The following is a 19878-nucleotide window of genomic DNA, read 5'->3' on the forward strand; positions in this document are numbered from 1 at the left end:
CTGGTGTTGTGGCATAGAGGGTTAAGCCACCACCTGCAGTGCTGGCTTCTCATATAGGAGTTGGTTCAAGTCCCGGCTGCTCCACTTCTGATCCAGCGGTTCAAGACCCGGCTGCTCCACTTCTGATCCAGCTCTCTGCTACGGCCTGGGAAAGCAGTGGAAGAAGAACCAAGTCCTTGAGCCCCTGCACCTGTGTGGGAGACCTAGAAGCTCCTGGCTCCTGGCTTCAGTCTGGCCCAGCGCCAGCTGCTGCGGCCATTTGCGGGGTGAACCAGCAGATGAAAGACCTCTCTCTCTGTGCTTCTGCCTCTCTGTAACTCTGCCTTTCAAATAAAATTAATAAATCTTTAAAAATAAATAAATATAATGTGCTTTATAATAGAATCTAGTAGTTGTTTTAAAAAAGTAATTAATTAAAAAGTAAGACTCAGCCTTAGGTATAGGGGAGAAATGCATTCCAGGCCACGGCACCTGGGACAAGAACTAAACAGGTTTGGGGGCAGATAATGTAACACAGAATGAGGTCCAGGAGATTACAGGAAGGCTTTGTTGGTCCAAGTTGGGACTTTGGATTCTGCTAAGAGTGGAAGCCGTTGGAGGGCCAAGCACAGTGGGGCCATGGTTTCACCTGCTCCAACAGTGCCCCTGGGACTGCTGCACTGGAAACATCCAGAGGGCAAGGGTGGAATACCCTGGGCAAGAGGTACTGCTTCCAAAGGCTGCGGAGCAGCAGGCCCGGGGTCGTGGCAGTTATTAGACATCCAAGCGGAAGCGTGCAATAGGCAACTGGACAGACAGGTCTGGAGTTCCAGGGTTAAGGCTGGGCTGAGAGCAGTACTCAGATGGTAGCACAGGAGAAGGAACCTCGCTCGGCCCACCACTTACTCGGAGCCAACTCCTACGGAACTATTTCTTGGCTCCGGGCCTCAGGATTTCCACTAGTGAAACGGGACAATGTTCCCGCAGAACGAAACCTTTATAGAACGAAGTGACAAAGTGTCAAAGGCCGACCGCGAGCGAGGCGAGAACCTCGCACAAGAGCCACACGAGCCCGGCCTGCGAACGAGAGTCGGGTTTCCGAAGCCACCGCACACGCTCCGAAGTCCCCAAGGCAGCTACGAAAAAGACGCGCCAAAGCCGGCACCGCGACGCGGGATGCGGCGCTCAAGCCTCGCGAGATTTGCGGGCTGGGCCACGTCCCTTTCCCACCCACATCTCGCGATAGCCAGGCGCATGAGAGGCTTCTGGCCGGTTAGGGTTTGCGGGGAAGATGGAGTGTCCCGCTTTGGGCACCGTGGAGGCTGCGGACGGCGGAGGGGCCGGGCCTTACAGCAGCTCGGAGGAGCGGGAGGGCGGGGAACCGGACGGGGTGCGCTTCGACCGCGAGAGGGCGCGCCGCCTGTGGGAAGCCGTGTCCGGCGCCCAGCCGGTGGGGAGGGAGGAAGGTGAGTCCGGGGGCCTCAGAGGTTGGAAGCCCCTCACTGGCCTGCTCGGCCCGCTGGGCGGGGCGGAGACGCGGGACGCGACCGCGGTCACGGCCCAGGCGCCCGGCCTGCCCCCTGGCGTGACGCGTCCCGGGGCTCCCGGACTCTGCTCCCCATCGGGTTCCCCTGGCGCAGAGGGTCCAGGGCCTCATCCACCAGAGCGCAGTTTTCCCCAAACTCAAGGACTGTGGTCCCTATCCGCTAGAATCCCTATGCACGTCCAGGGCCGAGCCAAGTACCCCTCAGCGTCCCCGTCTCCGGAACTCCCCACCCTGATGTCCCTTGGCTCCCTTCTTCGCTCACGCCCCCTCACTTGCAAGGGCTCTGGGTGGCCCTGTTACCCCCCACCCTTGGCCTTGGTGACTGCGCCCTGGCTTACCCGCGCTGGTAGGTGTTGACCGCTACTGGCTGGGTCCCTATTCCAGAATGGGGGCTGGAAGCCGGAGAAACTGGCCTGAGGATGCTTTTTGGCTCCAGCCTCTTGGTGTCCTGCTGTTGACCCGAGGTTGAGAACAGCGCAGGCAAGGCCACACTGGGGTCCCTTCTGGGCAGAAACATCCTAGCGTGCTCCGCGTTTGACCTGAGTCCTGGTAAAAAGGAACGTAGATGACGGAGGGTGGCAGGAGCGGGCCTGGCCTGGTGGTGTGAACCCCATGCCAGTCCTCTGCAGAGCTAGCTGCTTCGCGCTAACCCAGGAAACAGGGCTGTGCCTGAGCTGCTGGGCTAATCCTGACAGGTGTCTGTGGGACATGGGGCCTCTCGTGGTCGGTTTTCTCTGAGCAGACTCATCTTGGGAAGTTAATGTTTCCTTGAGAACTATCCTGGATAAAATGGAATATCCAAGAAAGATATATGTTTACATTTGAGGGGATATACAGATTTATACCCTGGGGTATACTTTCAGGAAAAAAAAAAAGTATAGCCTAACTCTGTGTTTCTGGGCCTTTCTCTTCCTGCTGCTTTCACACTTGTTGGATCCCAATTTTCCTTTCATGGATTTGACAAATACTCACGGTGCCTACTCGGTTCCCAGGCCTGGCTGGGCATTGTAGCTGTAGAGATAAGAAAGAAGCTGTCTTTGCCGTGGAGAGCCTTGGTCTAGTCCAGGACACTGGCACCAAAAAAAGGTTCCGGTGTCAGTAAGGGGTGCAGCGAGCTAGAAAGTGCCAGATTTGAGAGTGCACAGCAGGGAGCGACCTGTGGCCCTGGGGAGACGGGGAGAGCATGTCCTAGAGCAGCAGTGTGTTCTGAAAGGGGAACCGTGCTTGTGTGTGTACGGGTGGACCGTGTCTCTCCTGACCCTGTTCACTTCCCCAGCCTCTCTTCTCCTGTACTTAACGTAAGATCCAGGTAGATAGCAGCAGCAACTTTTCTTTTTTCTCGTAGCACCATTATTGAGCTATAAATTTGTATTCCTAAAATCCTTCCATTGCAAGTATACTGCTCACTGATTTTTAATAAAAGTGTGGAGTAGTGTAGTTGTAACCACAGTCTGCTTTCAGAATATTGCCATCACCCCACTGCTACCTCCTATTCTAGGCACTTACGGGTCTGTGTTCTGTCAGTTTACCTTTTCGAGACACTTCGTACGAGTAGAATCATGCAATATGTAATGTTGGGAGTTTGACTTCTCTCAGGATGTTTTAGAGGTTTGGCCAAATTGTATGTATTAGTACTTTATGCCTTTTTATTCCTGATGGAATTCTGTTGTCTGGGTATACCACATTATTTTAATCCATTCATTAGTTGTAGGCATTTGGGTTGTTTCCAGCTCAAACTCCTATGAATAATGCTGTGAACGTTGATGCTCTGGGCTTTGGGTGCGTGTGTGTTTCATATCTGTTATAGTCCTACAAGTGGAATTGCTGGGTCATATGGTAACAGGAACATTTTGAGGAACTGCCACAATGGCTTCACCATTGTGCAGTTCTGCCATCTTTTTTACATTTCTGCATGAGGGTTTCAGTTTCTCTCTGTTCGTGCCATGAGTGTCTTATCTTTTTTGACTGTAGCCATGCTAGTAGGTATGCAGTGATACCTAGTGGTGTCCTAAACTAGTGATCTCAATTGACCACCTTGACATGTGCTTATTACCCATTTGTATATCTTCTTTAAAAAAAAAAAAGTTCTGGGTTTCTTTTTTTTTTTTTTTTAAGATTTATTTATGTATTTGAAAGTCAGAGTAACACAGAGAGAGAAAGAGAGGCAGAGAGAGATCTTCCATCCACTGGTTCACTCCCCGGTTGGCCACAACAGCCTGAGTTGCACTGATCCGAAGCCAGGAACCAAGAGCTTCTTCCAAGTCTCCCACATAGGTGCAGGGGCCCAAGGACTTGGACCTTCTGCTGCTGCTTTCCCGGGTGCATTAGCAGGGACCTGGATTGGAAGTGGAGCAGCCGGGACTTGAACTGGCGCCCACATGGGATGCTGGCACTGTAGGCGGCGGCTTTACCCACTGTGCCACAGTGTCAGCCCCTGTATATTTTCTTTAGTAGAATATCACATACTTTGCTTGTTCTATAATGATTGTTTGGCTTCTTATTGATTTGTAGATGTTGTTTATATATTCTGAATAGTAGACCTTTGTTAGAGAAATGATATCCAAATATTCCCTCCCTGAGTAGGACTTGTCTTTTCATTTTCCAGACAATGTCTTTCTTTTTTTTTAAGATTTATTCTTTTTTTTTAAGATTTATTCAAAAGGCAGAGTTAGATGAAAGGGAGAGACAGAGAAGAGAGGTCTTACATCCATTGGTTCACTCTCCAGTTGGCCACAACGGTTAGGACTGGGCCAGGCTGAAGCCAGAAACAACTTCTGGGTCTTCCGCATGGATATAAGGGTCCAAACACTTGGTCCATCCTCTGCTGCTTTTCCAGGTGCATTAGCAGGGAGCTGGATAGGAAGTGGAGCAATCAGGACTCAAACCTGTGCCCATGTAGGATGTCAGTGTCACTGGCAGTGGCTGTACCCGCTATACCACAATTCCACCCCCCCCAGAGTGTCTTTTGAAGCACAAATGTTTTTAATTTTGATGAAATCAGCTTGTCAAATGTTTTTCTCTCTTATGAATTGTGTTTTTAGTACTAGTTCTAAGAACTTCTTCCTAAGTGAGGGTCGTGGTGGTTTGCTCTTGTGGTTGCTTCTAGAAGTTTTATAGTTTTAACTCTTATATTTAAGTCTGTGAATGGAATCATTTTGAGTTCAGTTTTATGTCTGATAGGAGGTAAGTGACTAGATTTTTTTTCTTACATGCATTATCATTGTCTAAGCATTATTTGTTGGAAAGACTATCCTTTCCTTATTGAATTGTGCTATAATTTGAATATGCCTTGTCACCACCAAAACTGGGGTTGACAGTTTCTTCTCATCAGTGATGGGAAGTGGGACCTAGTGGGAGGTATTGGGTTATGGGAGTGCAGCCCTCATGAAAGAGTTAATACCTTTCTTGAATGAATGAGTTTCCACTCTCTAAGAACTAGGTTAGTTTCCACTAGAGTAGAAAGGCTGCCCTCCTATTTTGCTTCTTCCACACACCCTCCTGCCCTTCCACTTTCCACAGTGAGTAGGCAGCAGAGGCCCTCAGCAGATGCCAAGCAGCTGGGGCGAATTGCTGCTGAGACAATGTTGAGTCTTCCAGCGCCTGAATGTGGATATTAATTATTCAGATCTCTATTTTTTCTCAGCAATATTCTGTAGTTTTCTTTATAGCAACCAAGAGAGATTTAGCATACTACATTGTACTTAAATACAATTTTGAATAGAAGCGACAAGAGTAAACATTCTGTCTCAGCAGAAAAACATTGTTTTCCAGTGTTTTTGAAAGACATTAGGTCTAGGGCCAGCACTGTGGCTCACTAGGCTAATCCTCCCCCTGCGGCGCCAGCACCCCGGGTTCTAGTCCCGGTTGCTCCTCTTCCAGTCCAGTTCTCTGCTATGGCCCGGGAGGGCAGTGGAGGATGGCCCAAGCGCTTGGGCCCCTGCACCCACATGGGAGACCTGGAGGAAGCACCTGGCTCCTGGCTTCGGATCAGCGTAGCGCCACCCACCGGCCGTAGTGGCCATTAGGGGAGTGAACCAACGGAAGGAAGACCTTTCTCTGTCTCTCTCTCTCACTGTCTATAACTCTACCTGTCAAATTAAAAAAAAAAGACCTTAGGTCTGGGGCCAGCGCAGTGACGCAGTAGGTTAATCTTTCGCCTGTGGCACTGTCATCCCATATGGGCACCGGTTCGGGTCCTGGCTGCTCCTCTCCCAATCCAGCTCTCTGCTGTGGCCTGGGAAAGCAGTAAGAAGATAGCCCAAATGCTTGGGCCCCTGCACCCACGTGGGAGACCCAAAAGAAGCTCCTGGCTCCTGGCTTCGGATTGGCACAGCCATTGCAGCCATTTATTTGGGGAGTGAACCAACGGACAGAAGACCTTTCTGTCTCTCCCTCTCACTGTCTGTAACTCTACCTCTCAAATAAATAAATAGAATCTTAAAAAAAAAAAAAAAAAGACATCAGCTCTATGTTTTTCACAGATGGCTTATCAGATTGATCAGATTGAGGAAGTTCCCTTCTATTCCTAGTTTTGAGAGCCCTGTGTTTATGGTGAATGGGTATTGGATTTTATTAGATGCTTTTTCTGTATCTAGTAAGATCATTATATGTCCTCTATTCTCTTTCCTTTTTTTTTTTCTTTTAAGATTTATTTATTTGAAAGGTGGAGTTACAGATAGAGGGAGAGATAAAGATCTTCCATCTGCTGGTTCACTTCCCAAATGGCCACAGTGGCCAGGGCTGGCCCAGGCCAAACTCAGAAGCCAGGAACTTCTTCCTGGTCTCACATGTGAGTGCAGGAGCCCAAGGAATTGGGCCATCTTCCACTGCTTTCCCAGGTGCATCAGCAGGAAGCTGGAGTGGAAGCAGAGCAGCGGGACTCAAACTGGCACACATAAGGGATGCTGGCACTGCAGGTGGCCACGTAACCCATTACACCACAGCACCGGTCCCCTAACCAGTCTTTTAAAATATAGATGCTTAAAATTACAAATTCCTCTCTTAAGCACTTGTGATATTATAGTATTGTTAAACCAAAACTCTTGAAAGCCAGGATTTCCTGAAATAGAGAGTATTACTGAGCCATTACAAATGCTATCTGAAAAGGGAATGAGTCCTAGGACAAGTTCCACACTACCAGCAGCAAGGCTGGATAGCAGTGGAAATACATCCACTAGACCTAAGAACCAAGAGTGATTTTGTAATGAAAATGGAGAGAAGGAAAGTATAAATTGTTTACATTGGACTTATACTGGCTATGAATAAGAGAGAGTAAGAGAGATGTGGGAACAAAGGACTAGGGAAAGGTTTTGGAATAAGACAGTATTTAAGACATTGTTGCTGGATTGCTTGGCATCCATAAAGTTTATACATAAGCAGGAGGCTGTGGTGCCTAGGGGTCTACCCCAAGGAGTTTTAAATCAAGATTTTAACTTTCAGGAGTGTGTAATAGTCTGGCCTATAGCTGTTACAGATTAACTTCCTTGATCACTTCCCCCCTACCCACCATCCAGCCTTTGTAATTAAATTTTGGACATCTCAAGAGTTTTTCTTTGTTTTATATATATATATATATATATGTACATATATACATTTGTACATGTATGTATATATACTTGGTTTCCTCCCACATTCCTTTATAGCTCCCATAATCGTAATTCCCTAAGTAACTAGAGTAATAAGGATATCATTTGTTAAAGTATTTGGCCTTTTGTCCTTGGTTCCTAAACTGGCTCCAGCAGGACAAAGGTAAATGACAGTCCTTCCTTATTAGCAAATTCCTGTCAGCCATACCTGAGTTTAGGTTAATGAAATGATTTTTGGAAAGTTCCTACCCAACCTCAGGATAGAGGGTTGGTTACTGGGGGAACCAACCATGTGTTCAGCAAATTGGAATTCATAGCCCTACCTCGCAGGAGGAAGAAGGAAGTAAAAATTAAATTGATCACCATTGGCCAATGATTTTATCGATTGTGCTACATAATGAAGTCCCCATAAAAACCCAGACAACTAAGTTCAGGGGTTCCCATGAAGGTAAACACATGCCATACCCAAAGGGTAGCACACCCCAAGCCCAAGTCTATCCAGGTAGATGGTGTCAGAATTTATTTGAACTAGAAGACACGCAACTGAATAGAGAATTGATTGCATTGGTGTGTGAGGAAACCCTCTCCCCTACGTTTGGCCACAGATGTGTTCTGTGTTGTGTAAATATAGTAGGAGAAACAATTTGTTTTGTTTTTTACTTTATTTAATATTTGTTTATTTATTTGAAAAAGGTAACAGAGAGAAAGGAATTTTCCATCTGTTGATCCACTCCCCAAATGGCCTTGATGGCTGAGGCTTGGCCAGGAACCAGGAACTCTGTATGGGTGACAGGGCCCACGTCCATGGGCCATCTCCCATTGCTTTTTCAGGCACGTTAGATCAGAAGTAGAGGAGTGCTCATATAGGATGCCAGCATCACAGGTGGTAGCTTAACCCACTGCACCACAACACTAGCCCCTGGATTTGTTTTTTTCTACAAACCACTGCTTTAGCTTTATCCCTTACATTTTTGTATGGTGTGTTTTCATTTAAATAAGTTCAAAATAATTTCTAATTTCCATTGTCATTTCTTCTTTGATCAATGTTACTCAATTTCAGATATCTGGGGACTTCTCAAATTTCTTCCCACTGTTGATTTCTAATTAAATTCTTTTGTGCTCAGAGAACATATTGGTACAAGTTCAGTCCTCCTTCTAAAAATTAAAAAAAAAAATTTCATTTTATTTGAAAGGCAGAGAGAGGCATAGGTAAACAGACAGAAAGAGATCTTCTATCCACTAATTTATTTCCTAAATGTCTACAATAGCTGGGGCTTCACCAGGCCAAAGCCTAGAGCCTAGAACTCTTTCCGGTTCTCTCACTTGAGCCATCACCTGCTACCTCCCAGGGTGCACATTATCAAGAAGCTTGAATTGGAACACAGCTAGGACTGTAAGCCAGGCACTCAGGTATGAGATATGGATCCTAACCTCAGAGCCAAATGCTCACACTTCAGTCCTTTGAAGTACTGAAGTTGGCATATGGTCTATCCTGGGAAATGTGCCCTGTGTACTAGTCAACAGTGCATCTTCTGCAGTTGTTGGTTGAGTGATCTATATATGTCAGTTGGATCAAATTGATTGGTAGCCTTATTGTAGACGACAACTGATTTTCTGAAAAGTTGTCCTATTATTGAAAGTAAGATATTGAAATCCTTAGCTATTATTGTTGGTTTGTCTGCTTTTTTAAATTGTTATTTGTCTGAAAGGCAGAGAGACAGAGAGGTAGCCAGACAGAGATTTTCCATATGCTGGTTCAATCCCCAAGTGCCCACAATAGCCGGGGCTGGTCCAGGCTAAAGCCAGGAGCTGGGAACTCAATCTGGGTCTGCAATGTGTATTATCACCACTCCTCCCAGGATGCACATTAGCATGAAGCTAGAATTGGAAACAGAGCCAGGACTGGAACCCAAGTACTTTGACATGAGATGCAGGCATCAGAAATGTCATCTTAGTCACTGTGTCAAACTCCTGCCCTGATTTTTTCCCATTAAATCCTATCTGTTGTCTGCATTTTGAGGCTCTGTTGTCACATATATGCACATTTATGCTTTTTCTATCTTCCTGATGTAGTCACTCTTTCATCATTATAGAATTATCTATATAAATCTACATATCAATCTATAGATAATATGTAGATAGTAATATTCTAGCTCTTCTTGGTTACTTTTGCATAGTATATATTTCTTTTTTTTTTTTTTTTTTTTTTTTTTTTTGACGGGCAGAGTGGATAGTGAGAGAGAAAGACTGAGAGAAAGGTCTTCCTTTTGCCATTGGTTCACCCTCCAATGGCCGCCACAGCTGGCGCACTGCGGCCGGCGCACCAAGCTGATCCGAAGGCAGGAGCCAGGTGCTTCTCCTGGTCTCCCATGGGGTACAGGGCCCAAGCACTTGGGCCATCCTCCACTGCACTCCCTGGCCACAGCAGAGAGCTGGCCTGGAAGAGGGGCAACCGGGACAGAATCCAGCGCCCCGACCGGGACTAGAACCCGGTGTGCCGGCGCCGCTAGGTGGAGGATTAGCCTATTGAGCCACGGCGCTGGCCTGCATAGTATATATTTCTAAATATGTATTTATTTGAAAGAATGACAGAGGAGAGGGAGAGACAGAGACTTCCGTCTACTGGTTCACTCCCCAAATGACTGCTGAACAGCCAGGGTGGCGTATGGCTGAAATCAAGAGCCCAAACCTCCATTCTGGTCTCCCATAAGGGTGGCCGGAGCCCAGGTACTTTCCTTATTAGCAAACCACTGTCAGCCAAACCTGAGTTTATGGTAATGAGATGATTTTTGGAAAGTTCCTACATAATACAGGATAGAGGGTTGGTTACTGGGGAAACCAACCATATGTTCAGATAATTGGAATTCATAACCCTACCTCCCAAGAGGAAGGAAGAACTAAAATTAGCAGGAATCTGGATTATAAGTGGAGCAGCTAGGACTCAAACCAGCACTCCAGTACAGGGTAGTGTTGTCCAAGGAGCTGTTTAACATGCTGTCACAACACCAGCCCCACAGTATATATTTTTTATTGTTATTTATTTAAGAGGCAGAGAAAGAGTTCGCATGCACTGGTTCACTGCCCAAATTCCCACAACAGCCAGGGCTGAACCAGGCTGAGAGCCAAGGTGCCTGAAACTCAACCCAGGTCTCCCACTTGGGTGGCAGGGACCCAGCTACTTGGCTATCACCTGCTGCCTCCCAGGGTGCACATTAGCAGAAAACTGGAATCAGAAGTAGAGCCCCAGTTCAAACCCAGGTCCTCCAGTTTGGGGTAAGGACATCCCAAGTGGTCTTAACCAGTAGCCCAAGCGTCTACCCCTGCTCACAATGTCTTCTTCCATCCTTTTCTTGCTTGTTTCTATATTTGAATTTATAAGATATATCTCTTATAAATAGCATACAGTGGAATCTTGCTTTTTTATCCAACCTGATGTTCTCTGCCTTCTGAGTGGACTCTTTAGACTATTCTCATTTAATTATTGATATTGGAAAATAATTACATTTTCCATCTTATCTCCTTTGTGTTTTATTCCTCTTTTCTTTTACTGACTTCTTTTGTACTAATTATTTTACTGTACCATTTTGGAGTTTGTTTGTTTGGTTTTTTTTGTTTTTTTGTTTTTTTTTTTAGCAACAGAGAAATAGAGTGAAAGACACAGAGGGAGCACACCCATCTGCTGGTTCACTCCCCAAACGTTTACAAAGGTATAAGCAGAAAACTCCATCCAGGTCTCCCATGTGGGTGACAGAAACCCAGATACTTGCTCACAGACTCCCAGTGTCCACATTAGCAGGAAGCCAGAATCAGGAGCCAGAGCCAGGCATTGAACCCAGGCACTCCAGTATTGGACACAGGCATCTTAACCATTATCTTAGCCACTAGACCAAACGTCCACTCCTAGTATGCTAATTTAATATTTTTGAAGTGGTTATTTTTGTCAGTTTTATCCAATTTTACACTTACCTTTTGGGGAGAAGATCTCACTCTACTATACCTGTAAGTTCCACCCTCTCTATTCACCATGTTTTATATGTGTGTGTGTGTGTGTGTGTGTGTGATTATTTATTTATTTGAAAGAATTACACAGAGGCAGAGGGAGAGAGGTCTCCATCTGCTGCTTCACTCCCCAAATGACCACAACAGCCAGACATGGGCAGATCTGAAGCTAGGAGCCTGGAGCTTCCTTGAGGTCTCCCATGTGGGTGCAGGGGTCCAAGGATGGGCCATCTTCTACTACTTTCCCAGGCCATAACCGAGAGCTGGATCAGAAGTGGAGCAGCTGGGACTTGAACCAGCATCCATATGGGATGCCAGTGCTGCAGTCTGGGGCTTTAACCCACTACATCACAGCACTGGCCCCCACATTCTATATATTTAACATCACTTCAAAATTTGGAGGCTGCTAAGATTCAGACCCTCTTTCCTTCTCCCTCTATATTAGGCATTCTCTTCCAGTTTTAAATATGATTGATAAACTGGTGATTACTGTTTATATCTCCAGCTGTGACCTCCCCCTTGAACTTAACTCACTAGCACATCTGAGTCTCCACTGGCTACTTGCTGTCTCCATTAAACATAGCCAGGAAATAAGTGTTTACTTTCTCCAAGGTTGTCTTCTTCCAATTCTAATCTATTCAGGTGCTCAAGTTCAAAACCTGAGAGTTATCTTTGACTTCTTCCTTCACCCCTACATCCAGTGTAAGATACCATATCTGCCTCCAGGACATAATTCCATATCTATCCACTTTTCTCCATTGCCAATCTGCCTAGTCCGAGCTTCCATCATTCCTACCCTGATCATCTTCTTCCACTGACTTTGTTTCTTTCCATAACACTTCTCATTCTCTATCATCTTGCTTATGTATTTCCTTTGTTCCCTGTCTTATTTGTTGGCATAGCCCCAGCACCAAGCCCAGCACTGGCATGTAGAAGGCACTCCAGATATATGCATATGGCCTGTGTGAGTCTGTCTGGGTCAGAGTGGGTTCCAGCAGAGCGGTGCACTTCATTTGTTCGGGAGGGGCTCACTCATCAGTCCCCTGTTGTGGGTCTTGAATTGTAGGTATAGCATAGTTCTAGATACTGAGGATACAAAGTCAGAAATGACATGGGCCCTGCCCTCTGCAGTCTCTGGGAGTCAGATTGTGAGATCTTGAAAAGGAAGCCTTGTCTACTTTAACAAAACAAAATCTGTGTTCTCCACGCAAGGAGGAGGTGGCTGGACTCTGACCTCTGCGTATATACTTCCCCTCTAGGCTTTTCATTCTTTTGTTGCTATTATTTTTTAAATGTTGATTAACATGTAATAGTTTTACATTTTGGTATACAGCATAAACTGAACTTAATCGGGCAATTACATTTCTGTTGTCTTATGTTTATGTTTGGATCTTCCCAACACCTCTCTTCCAGTTCTTTACTCAGTGTCTAATGCAGTGTTGTGAACTATGGTTGCCCCACAGTGCTATGGCACACTGGCGCCTACTCTATCTGTGTTCTGGTGCCTATTATCCAGCCTCCCTGTCTGCCCTCTCCCCTGGGCTTCCATTCTGTGGGACTGCTCACCTTCCTTTAAAAAGCTCTGGCCCACAGGGAGTGCAGTGGAGGATGGCCCAGGTGCTTGGGCCCTGCACCCCATGGGAGACCAGGAAAAGCACCTGGCTCCTGGCTCCTGCCATCGGATCAGCGCGGTGCGCCGGCCGCGGTGGCCATTGGAGGGTGAACCAACGGCAAAGGAAGACCTTTGTCTCTGTCTCTCTCTCTCACTGTCCACTCTGCCTGTCAAAAAAAAAAAAAAAAAAAAAAAAAAAAAAAAAAAAAAGCTCTGGCCCAGCTGTGTTCACAAAATCTCTCCCCTTGGTTTTGCTGAACACAGCTGAGACAGGCAAGATCTTTCACAAAAATTTACCAGAATGCTGCAGGGTAAAAATGGGAAGATAAACAGTAGTTCCTAAGGGGAAAAATAGGGCCAGACAGCAGCCCTTCTGCCCAAAACGGCTGGCCAGGTCAGCTTTAGGTTCTGTGGCATAAGGAAAGGCATCTGAGAAGTTTCCACCGAGCACCTCCCTCCAGGGCATCTTGGCCACTTTTTGGTCAAGACTAGGAGTTAAAGAACAATGGACTTGGCCCACCCTCCCACCTTCTGGATTCCACCTCTGTCTTGGTTCTATCGTGGTGCCATGATAAAACTCATACCTCTGTTTTTGTTTTTTTTTGTTTTTTTTTTTGTTTTTTTTTTTTTACAGGCAGAGTGGACAGTGAGAGAGAGAGACAGAGAGAAAGGTCTTCCTTTGCTGTTGGTTCACCCTGCAATGGCCGCCACACTGCGCTGATCCGATGGCAGGAGCCAGGTACTTATCCTGGTCTCCCATGGGGTGCAGGGCCCAAGCACTTGGGCCATCCTCCACTGCACTCCCTGGCCACAGCAGAGAGCTGGCCTGGAAGAGGGGCAACCAGGACAGAATCCGGCGCCCCGACCGGGACTAGAACCCGGTGTGCCGGCGCCGCAAGGCGGAGGATCAGCCTAGTGAGCCGCAGCGCCGGCCATACCTCTGTCTTAAAGAGGTAAAGCTTTGTTCTCCAGGGCCAACAATTAAACACAGATTAATGCCCTGTTTCTTGCAGTGTGGAACTTGTTTAATAGGTCAGGTAGTGTAAATGTTAGATCAAGAACAGTGAAAAAATTATTTCCTTTTCAAGGCTTTCTTAAAAAAAAAAAAAAAGATCTATTTATTTGAAAGGCAGAGTGACAGAACAACAGAAGGAGGGGAAGACAGAGGTAGAGTCCATTTGCTGATTCACTCCCAAAATGGCCTCAGTGGCCAAGGCTAGGCTAGGCTGAAGCCAGGATCCAGGAACACGATCTTTGTCTCTGACATGAGTGGTAGGGGCCCTGGCACTTGAGCCATCCTCTGCTGCTTTCCCACATTAATAGGAAGCTGGATCAGAAGTAGAGCAACCAAACTGTCGCTTCCATATGGGATGCTGACATAACATCACAAATGATGCCTTAACCTACTGTACCACAACACTGGCCCCCTTCTCAAGGCTTTCAATTCTGATTCTAAGTCTCAGTTAGCTACCTCTGAGTCTTCACATCTCTTTCTCTTCTCCTGAGGGAGCACTCCAGGCCTCTGGTGCCAGTATGTGGATAGAATTGTCCTAGTTTTATTGGTATCTACTTAACTTTAAAGGCAATCACTGAGACAGGAGGGGCAGGCATTAGCTTAGTGGTTAAGAAATCACTCAGGACACCACATCCTACATAGAAGTCTCTGGATCTGAATTCTGTCTCCACTTCCAATCCAGCGTCCTGACAATGCACACCCTGGGAGGCAAGAAATGATGTTTCAAGTACTTGCCACCCATGTGGGAGACTTGAACTGAATTCCTTCCTGGCTTCAATCTAACCCAACCCCAGGTACTGTAAGGAGGTTTGAAGAGTCAAGATTCTCTCCATCTCTGTGCTTTTCAAATAAATAAATAAGTTACTAAGTAAAGCAAGTTGGCATATATTATGAAATAAGTAACAAAACAAGTGGTGTGAGGATGTAGCATGGGAGACTCTGGCAGGAGAGGAGTGAAGTCTGCGGATGTAGTGGTACGGCATTGTGTTACTCAGTGCAGGTTCGGAGACGGTGCTTTTAAGCTGGTGTTTGTCCACTCAGAGTTTTCTTATTTCCTGTCTGTAGTGGAGCATATGATCCAGAAGAACCAGTGTCTCTTCACCAACACTCAGTGTAAAGTCTGCTGCGCCTTGCTGATCTCTGAGTCCCAGAAGCTGGCCCATTACCAGGTATGCTTTTGCCCCTTTTAAACCATTCTACTGTTCAGACCCAGTGCCAAGCCCTCACATCTCCTAGGCTTGCACAGTGAAGTAGAATTCCTTCTTAGCTACCCAGATGTTGCCTTCATGCCTATTGGCTTGTGACTTGAAGATTGACTTCCCTTCTCTGAGTCTTATTTCTGTCAGCCAAATCAGGATTGCTATATGTGTATCTTCCCTTGCAGCTCAGTACAGTAGAACTATAAGTTTAGGCTTTAAATAGACCTGAGTTTGAATCACAACTCTGCTACTCATCTTGGGCAGGAAACTTTACCATCTTCAGCCTCGATTTCTTCATCTATAAGAAGGAAATTATAATTTTCCCATAGACTATTATGAAGCATGTAGAGTGCCTTGCACAGGGTAGGAACTCAGTAAACTGAGTGTCTTGCACCATACTCTCCTCCTCAGAAGTTTTTGTGAGGGTGAATCAGATGAAAATCTAGTGAGCGTTTTTGAGTGCTTTAGATTTGAAATGGCATTTGGCTATCTTTGATCTTTTTCCTGGGTTCTTGCAGAGCAAAAAACATGCCAACAAGGTGAAGAGATACCTTGCAATCCATGGAATGGAGACATTAAAGGGTGACATGAAGAGAATAGACTCAGATCAGGTAAAACAGCTGCTGTGTTGAGACCACTCAGTCCCTCATGCAGTCAGCAAGCAGGTTGGTGCAGGGGAAGAGTGTGGGCCTTGCGTCAGACTGACTTGACTCCAAACCCCAGCCTTGTCGTGTGACTTGGGCGAGTCTTGTGGCATCGCTAAGTCTTGATTTCTTCCTCTGGAAAATTAACATTGCTAATTTCAGCAACCTTTGAGGACTTCTCCAAACTAAAACTAGGAAAGGTTTATAGGAAGCACCCAACATGGAGCCCGGCACCTTAGTGAGGACTCAGCCAGTGGCACCATTGTCATGTGTTGTCAGCATCCAGTGGTTTGTTAGAGCAGGACGAGAAGCTGCCCAGTCACTACTCAAGCAAAGAAAGTACAAAGCAATCAGGCTACTAGCATTCTTGAGGGCCGCGGGAAAAAACGGCTCAGCCTTTGAGTGTGTTGAATAAACAAGAAAACCTCTCCAAGTGCCTACTCTGAGTAAAAGTTAGTAGTGTTTGCTTTTTGGCTCAGAAATACTGACACAACCCCAAATTTCTCAGGAGTACCATTATTTTTGTTCTGTGGGCAACTTTGCAAGTGTCATGGGAAGAGAAGCCAGCAGAGGAGGACCCAGTACTGGCTCTGCAGCTTACCAGCTGGGTGACTGGTCTAGTCACTTAACCTCTCTGAACTTCACCCATAATGTAGGGATAATTCCTGCCTCTTATGGATATTCTGAGGTGGAATGCCAGTTCCTAGAAGATGTTTAATAAGTAAGAGTTGACTGCAAATTCCCACCTCTTGGAAGGGTCTTGGTTGTCCCTTCTCGAGATTCACTGGGCTGTCCCCTTGTTACCATTCTTACTAATTCAGGAAGACAAGATCAGTTTTGTAACCCCAAACAAGTCACTTTGTCTCTTTGTACCTCAGTTAGTTCCATCAGCTCCTGTAGAGTAGCCTGGTAGTTCAAATGAGATCACAGAACCCCCACTACCACCACCACCACCATCACCAGCAACAACAAAGAATTGTTAAGCCCAGATGTCAGTAATGTGAATCTTGAAAAACGATGAGTGAATACCCTGTTGGATCAGACTTTCTCAGAGGTTGGAGGCCCTTCATATAGGTTTGAAATATAGTAGCATTAATTTAATCAACAAATAAAACCCAGTGGTCTGCTTGTTCAGTGAACCCTGAGCATCTGCTTTGTTGCCCTTGAGTTCACAGAAAATGCTCCTGAGCTGTGACACTGTCAGCATAGAGTGGCAGGTGGAAGGATGGAGTCCAGTGCTCTCAGGGAGTACAGCGGAGGAGCAAGATTTAATTCTTCCTGGAGTCGCCATGCCAAGAGGCTTGATCATTGTTTGCCAGATTGTCTTCTTTCCAGATTGTCTTCTTTCTTTCTCCCTCCCTCCCTCCCTTCCTTCATTTATTCCTTCCTTCCTTTCTTTTTCTTTCTTTCTCTCTTTTTCTTTCTCTCTCTCTTTCTTTCTTTTAAAAGATCAACTTATTTATTTGAAAGGCAGAGTTACAGAGAGAGAGAGAGAGAGGGAAAGAGAGATCTGCCATCTGCTGGTTCACTCCCCAAATGGCCCCAACGGCAAGGGCTGGGTCAGACTGAAGCCAGGAGCCAGGAGCTTCATCCTGGTCTCCCATGTGTGTGGCAGGAGCCCAAGTACTTGAGTCTTCTGCTGCCTTCCCAGGCAGATTAGCAGGGACCTGGCTCCCACATGGAATACCAGCATTACAGGCCACAGCTTAACCCATTGTGCCACAACACTGGGCCTTGAATTATTTTCTTGAGTAAAAGTTTCCCAGAAGAAAAACTCATGTTTACATGAGACTTTGAAGCCTAAGCAGACCAGGCAGGAAAGGAGGAACATTCTAGACAGCAGGAATGGCCCAAGCCAAGCAAGGAAGCCACAGAGAATAAAATGAGGAATGGTGGATAGAGCCTGAGACGAAGTAGCGGAAGAAGAATGCAGAAAGGTAGGTTGGGGTTAACATATGAGGGGGCCTTAAATGCCCACTCTCCTATGGGCAGTGGGGAACCATTAAAGATTTTCTGACTGGGCAGTGGCATGATCAGACCTGTGTTCTTTCTCCCAACCAGAAGAGCAGCAGAAGCAAAGACAAGAACCAGTGCTGCCCCATCTGTAACATGACCTTTTCCTCCCCTGTTGTGGCCCAGTCGCACTACCTGGGGAAGACCCACGCAAAGAACTTAAAGCTGAAGCAGCAATCCACTAAGGTGGAAGGTACTGGTTTTCCTGAGTAGTGCTATATTGGGACCCTTCCAGTCCTCAAACCACAATTGTCTGAGATGCTCCCAGAAATGCTGTCTGGGGTCACAGACTTGGACAGGTTGAATTGCTTTTGAGAGCCCATAAAATACCAAAGCAGACCCAGCTTCACTGAAATGCAGTCTCAGCTGTGCCCACCTAACTCCCTTTCCTTGGTGACGTGAGTTTATCTCAGCAGAAACAGCTTAGCCTAAGCTTTTGTCCTAACTAACGGTCATCACTCAGGAGTGCCAGAGTCCTCCAGGCCACGCACACCATAAGAGCATTCTCTTGCCTACATTTCCCACTTAGATTTTTCCCTCCCAGCATCCACCTGCCCTTATTACTCTGTGTTCCAAGTTGAAAGCAAAATCCTTGTCTTTTTTGTGTGCTCAGGTTATGCCCTGCTCACTTTAATCCTCAAAAGCTGCCTGCTCCTCTCAAGACAGGGACTTGCCTTTCAAAGTGGAGCACTTCACGGCTGCCACTGCTGCCCAGCAAGCTGTTTGCAGCTGCTGTGAATTCATCCCCAGCGCAGTGACTTCTGAAGTGGCCTCCTTTGTCTCCTCGCCACGGGGCTCAGCCCTCACTTTCATCTTGTTAACTCCTGACTTTCTGGGGTCTTTAACCTCTGCTAACTGCAATTAGTCAAGAGTGAAAGTTCTTTGATCTTTATTTCATTTTTTCTTGTAATTTTGGCTTCTCTATTTTGGACTGAGAAGTAGACTATACTATTTGTAATACTTACTGTTCTTTTGTTTTACAGTATTATGAAACCAAGACAACAAAGCTTTAGAAGGCTTTGAAGATAGGGTGAAAAATCGCTCATAGTTATGCCCTTTATTACACCCAAATCTTGTTATTCTTGGTATGAAACAACAGAATAAGGACTTTGAAAATCACAGATACCCAGGCTTAAATCCTGGAACTATTATTTATCATCCAGATGCCTTCTTTGTGTCTGAGTTAGCTCACCTATAAAATATTAAAAAGCCATTTACTTCATGGATTGTGAGGATAAAATAAAATATATTTTAAAACCTAGGATATCACAGATGCTCAGTAGATAGCAGCTGTTATTTCTATTATTATTGTCACCATTAAGATAGCCTCAGAAAAATGTCATATCTGGCCAGGCATTCACCACCTGCAACATGCCATTGGCCTTGCTTTTAGGCTGGTTCATCAGGAACTTAGACTAGTTCTGACTGCTTTTGCTTGAAGTCAGCTTTTGGTACCATTCATGGTACTAGCTTAAGAACTGAACTTGAAGGTCACAGGCTTACCTTTCCATGAGTGAGGATGTGGCTTCAGAAATTCCACACTCAAGAAGTTCTTTTCTGTATTCACTTTCAGCCTGTGCCACGTGCAATCTGTTTTTACGTAGTTACGTCCTAGTGCGTGTCCTTTGTGCGTCCTGCTTCTACTCTTCACTGGAGTGTGCAGTTTAAGTCCATTTCCATATTAGTATTTGAGTTTATAGCTGTATTTCTGAAGTTAAAGACATTTTCACAATATAAAAGTAACAGAGGTATATTACAGAAAATGTAGATACATGGAAAGAAAAACTACCCATACTCTTGCCATTCAGAGATAAACATTGTTAACATTTTAAAATTTCCCATATAATCTCTTGTTATGTGTATATGTGTGTTATGTATCGTGTATATATTTGTTTTATTGTATTTCTAGATTAACTCTGTGTATATACATATAGACATAGAATACCTTAAATAACCTTATAGTTTTTATAAAAAGAATGCATACTCATAATGAGTAATTCCAGTCCAAACAATGGAGAAGTCATAAAGAAGGGAAAAGTATCACCCAAATCCTACTACCACAAGAAATACTGATAATATTTTGGTAATTTTCATAATACCAGTATACATGTATATCTTCACAGTGATATGACATATATATAATTTCCTTTTATCTTTCATGAAGCATCACATTTCCTCTTCTTATTAAAAACTTTTTCATAAACATCTTTATTAACTACATCATACCACATTTCTTTTTTTGACAGGCAGAGTGGACAGTGAGAGAGAGAGACAGAGAGAAAGGTC

At 45.5% G+C, this 19878-nt stretch overlaps 1 protein-coding gene across 4 annotated transcripts in view; it reads left to right on the forward strand.

The window, feature by feature from the left end:
• The first annotated feature begins 1197 nt into the window (after positions 1 to 1197).
• The window catches only part of ZNF346 (zinc finger protein 346), a 33901-nt gene continuing 15220 nt past the window's right edge, over positions 1198 to 19878 (forward strand). The window contains exons 1-4 of one of the 4 annotated variants that reach the window (XM_089335115.1): positions 1200 to 1445; positions 14802 to 14905; positions 15454 to 15546; positions 17719 to 17785. In XM_089335115.1, the coding sequence (XP_089191241.1) occupies positions 1271 to 1445; positions 14802 to 14905; positions 15454 to 15546; positions 17719 to 17785 (439 nt within the window). In that variant the 5' untranslated portion in view covers positions 1200 to 1270. Of the gene's footprint in view, positions 1446 to 14801; positions 14906 to 15453; positions 15547 to 17640; positions 17786 to 19878 lie in introns of all 4 variants that reach the window. The other 3 variants (XM_002710418.6, XM_008255454.5, XM_051844467.3) reach the window with 3 other exon arrangements.

This window comes from Oryctolagus cuniculus, chromosome 6 (assembly GCF_051225735.1).
Source record: "Oryctolagus cuniculus isolate XC-2025 breed Fujian yellow rabbit chromosome 6, ASM5122573v1, whole genome shotgun sequence".
Lineage (NCBI taxonomy): Eukaryota > Metazoa > Chordata > Mammalia > Lagomorpha > Leporidae > Oryctolagus > Oryctolagus cuniculus.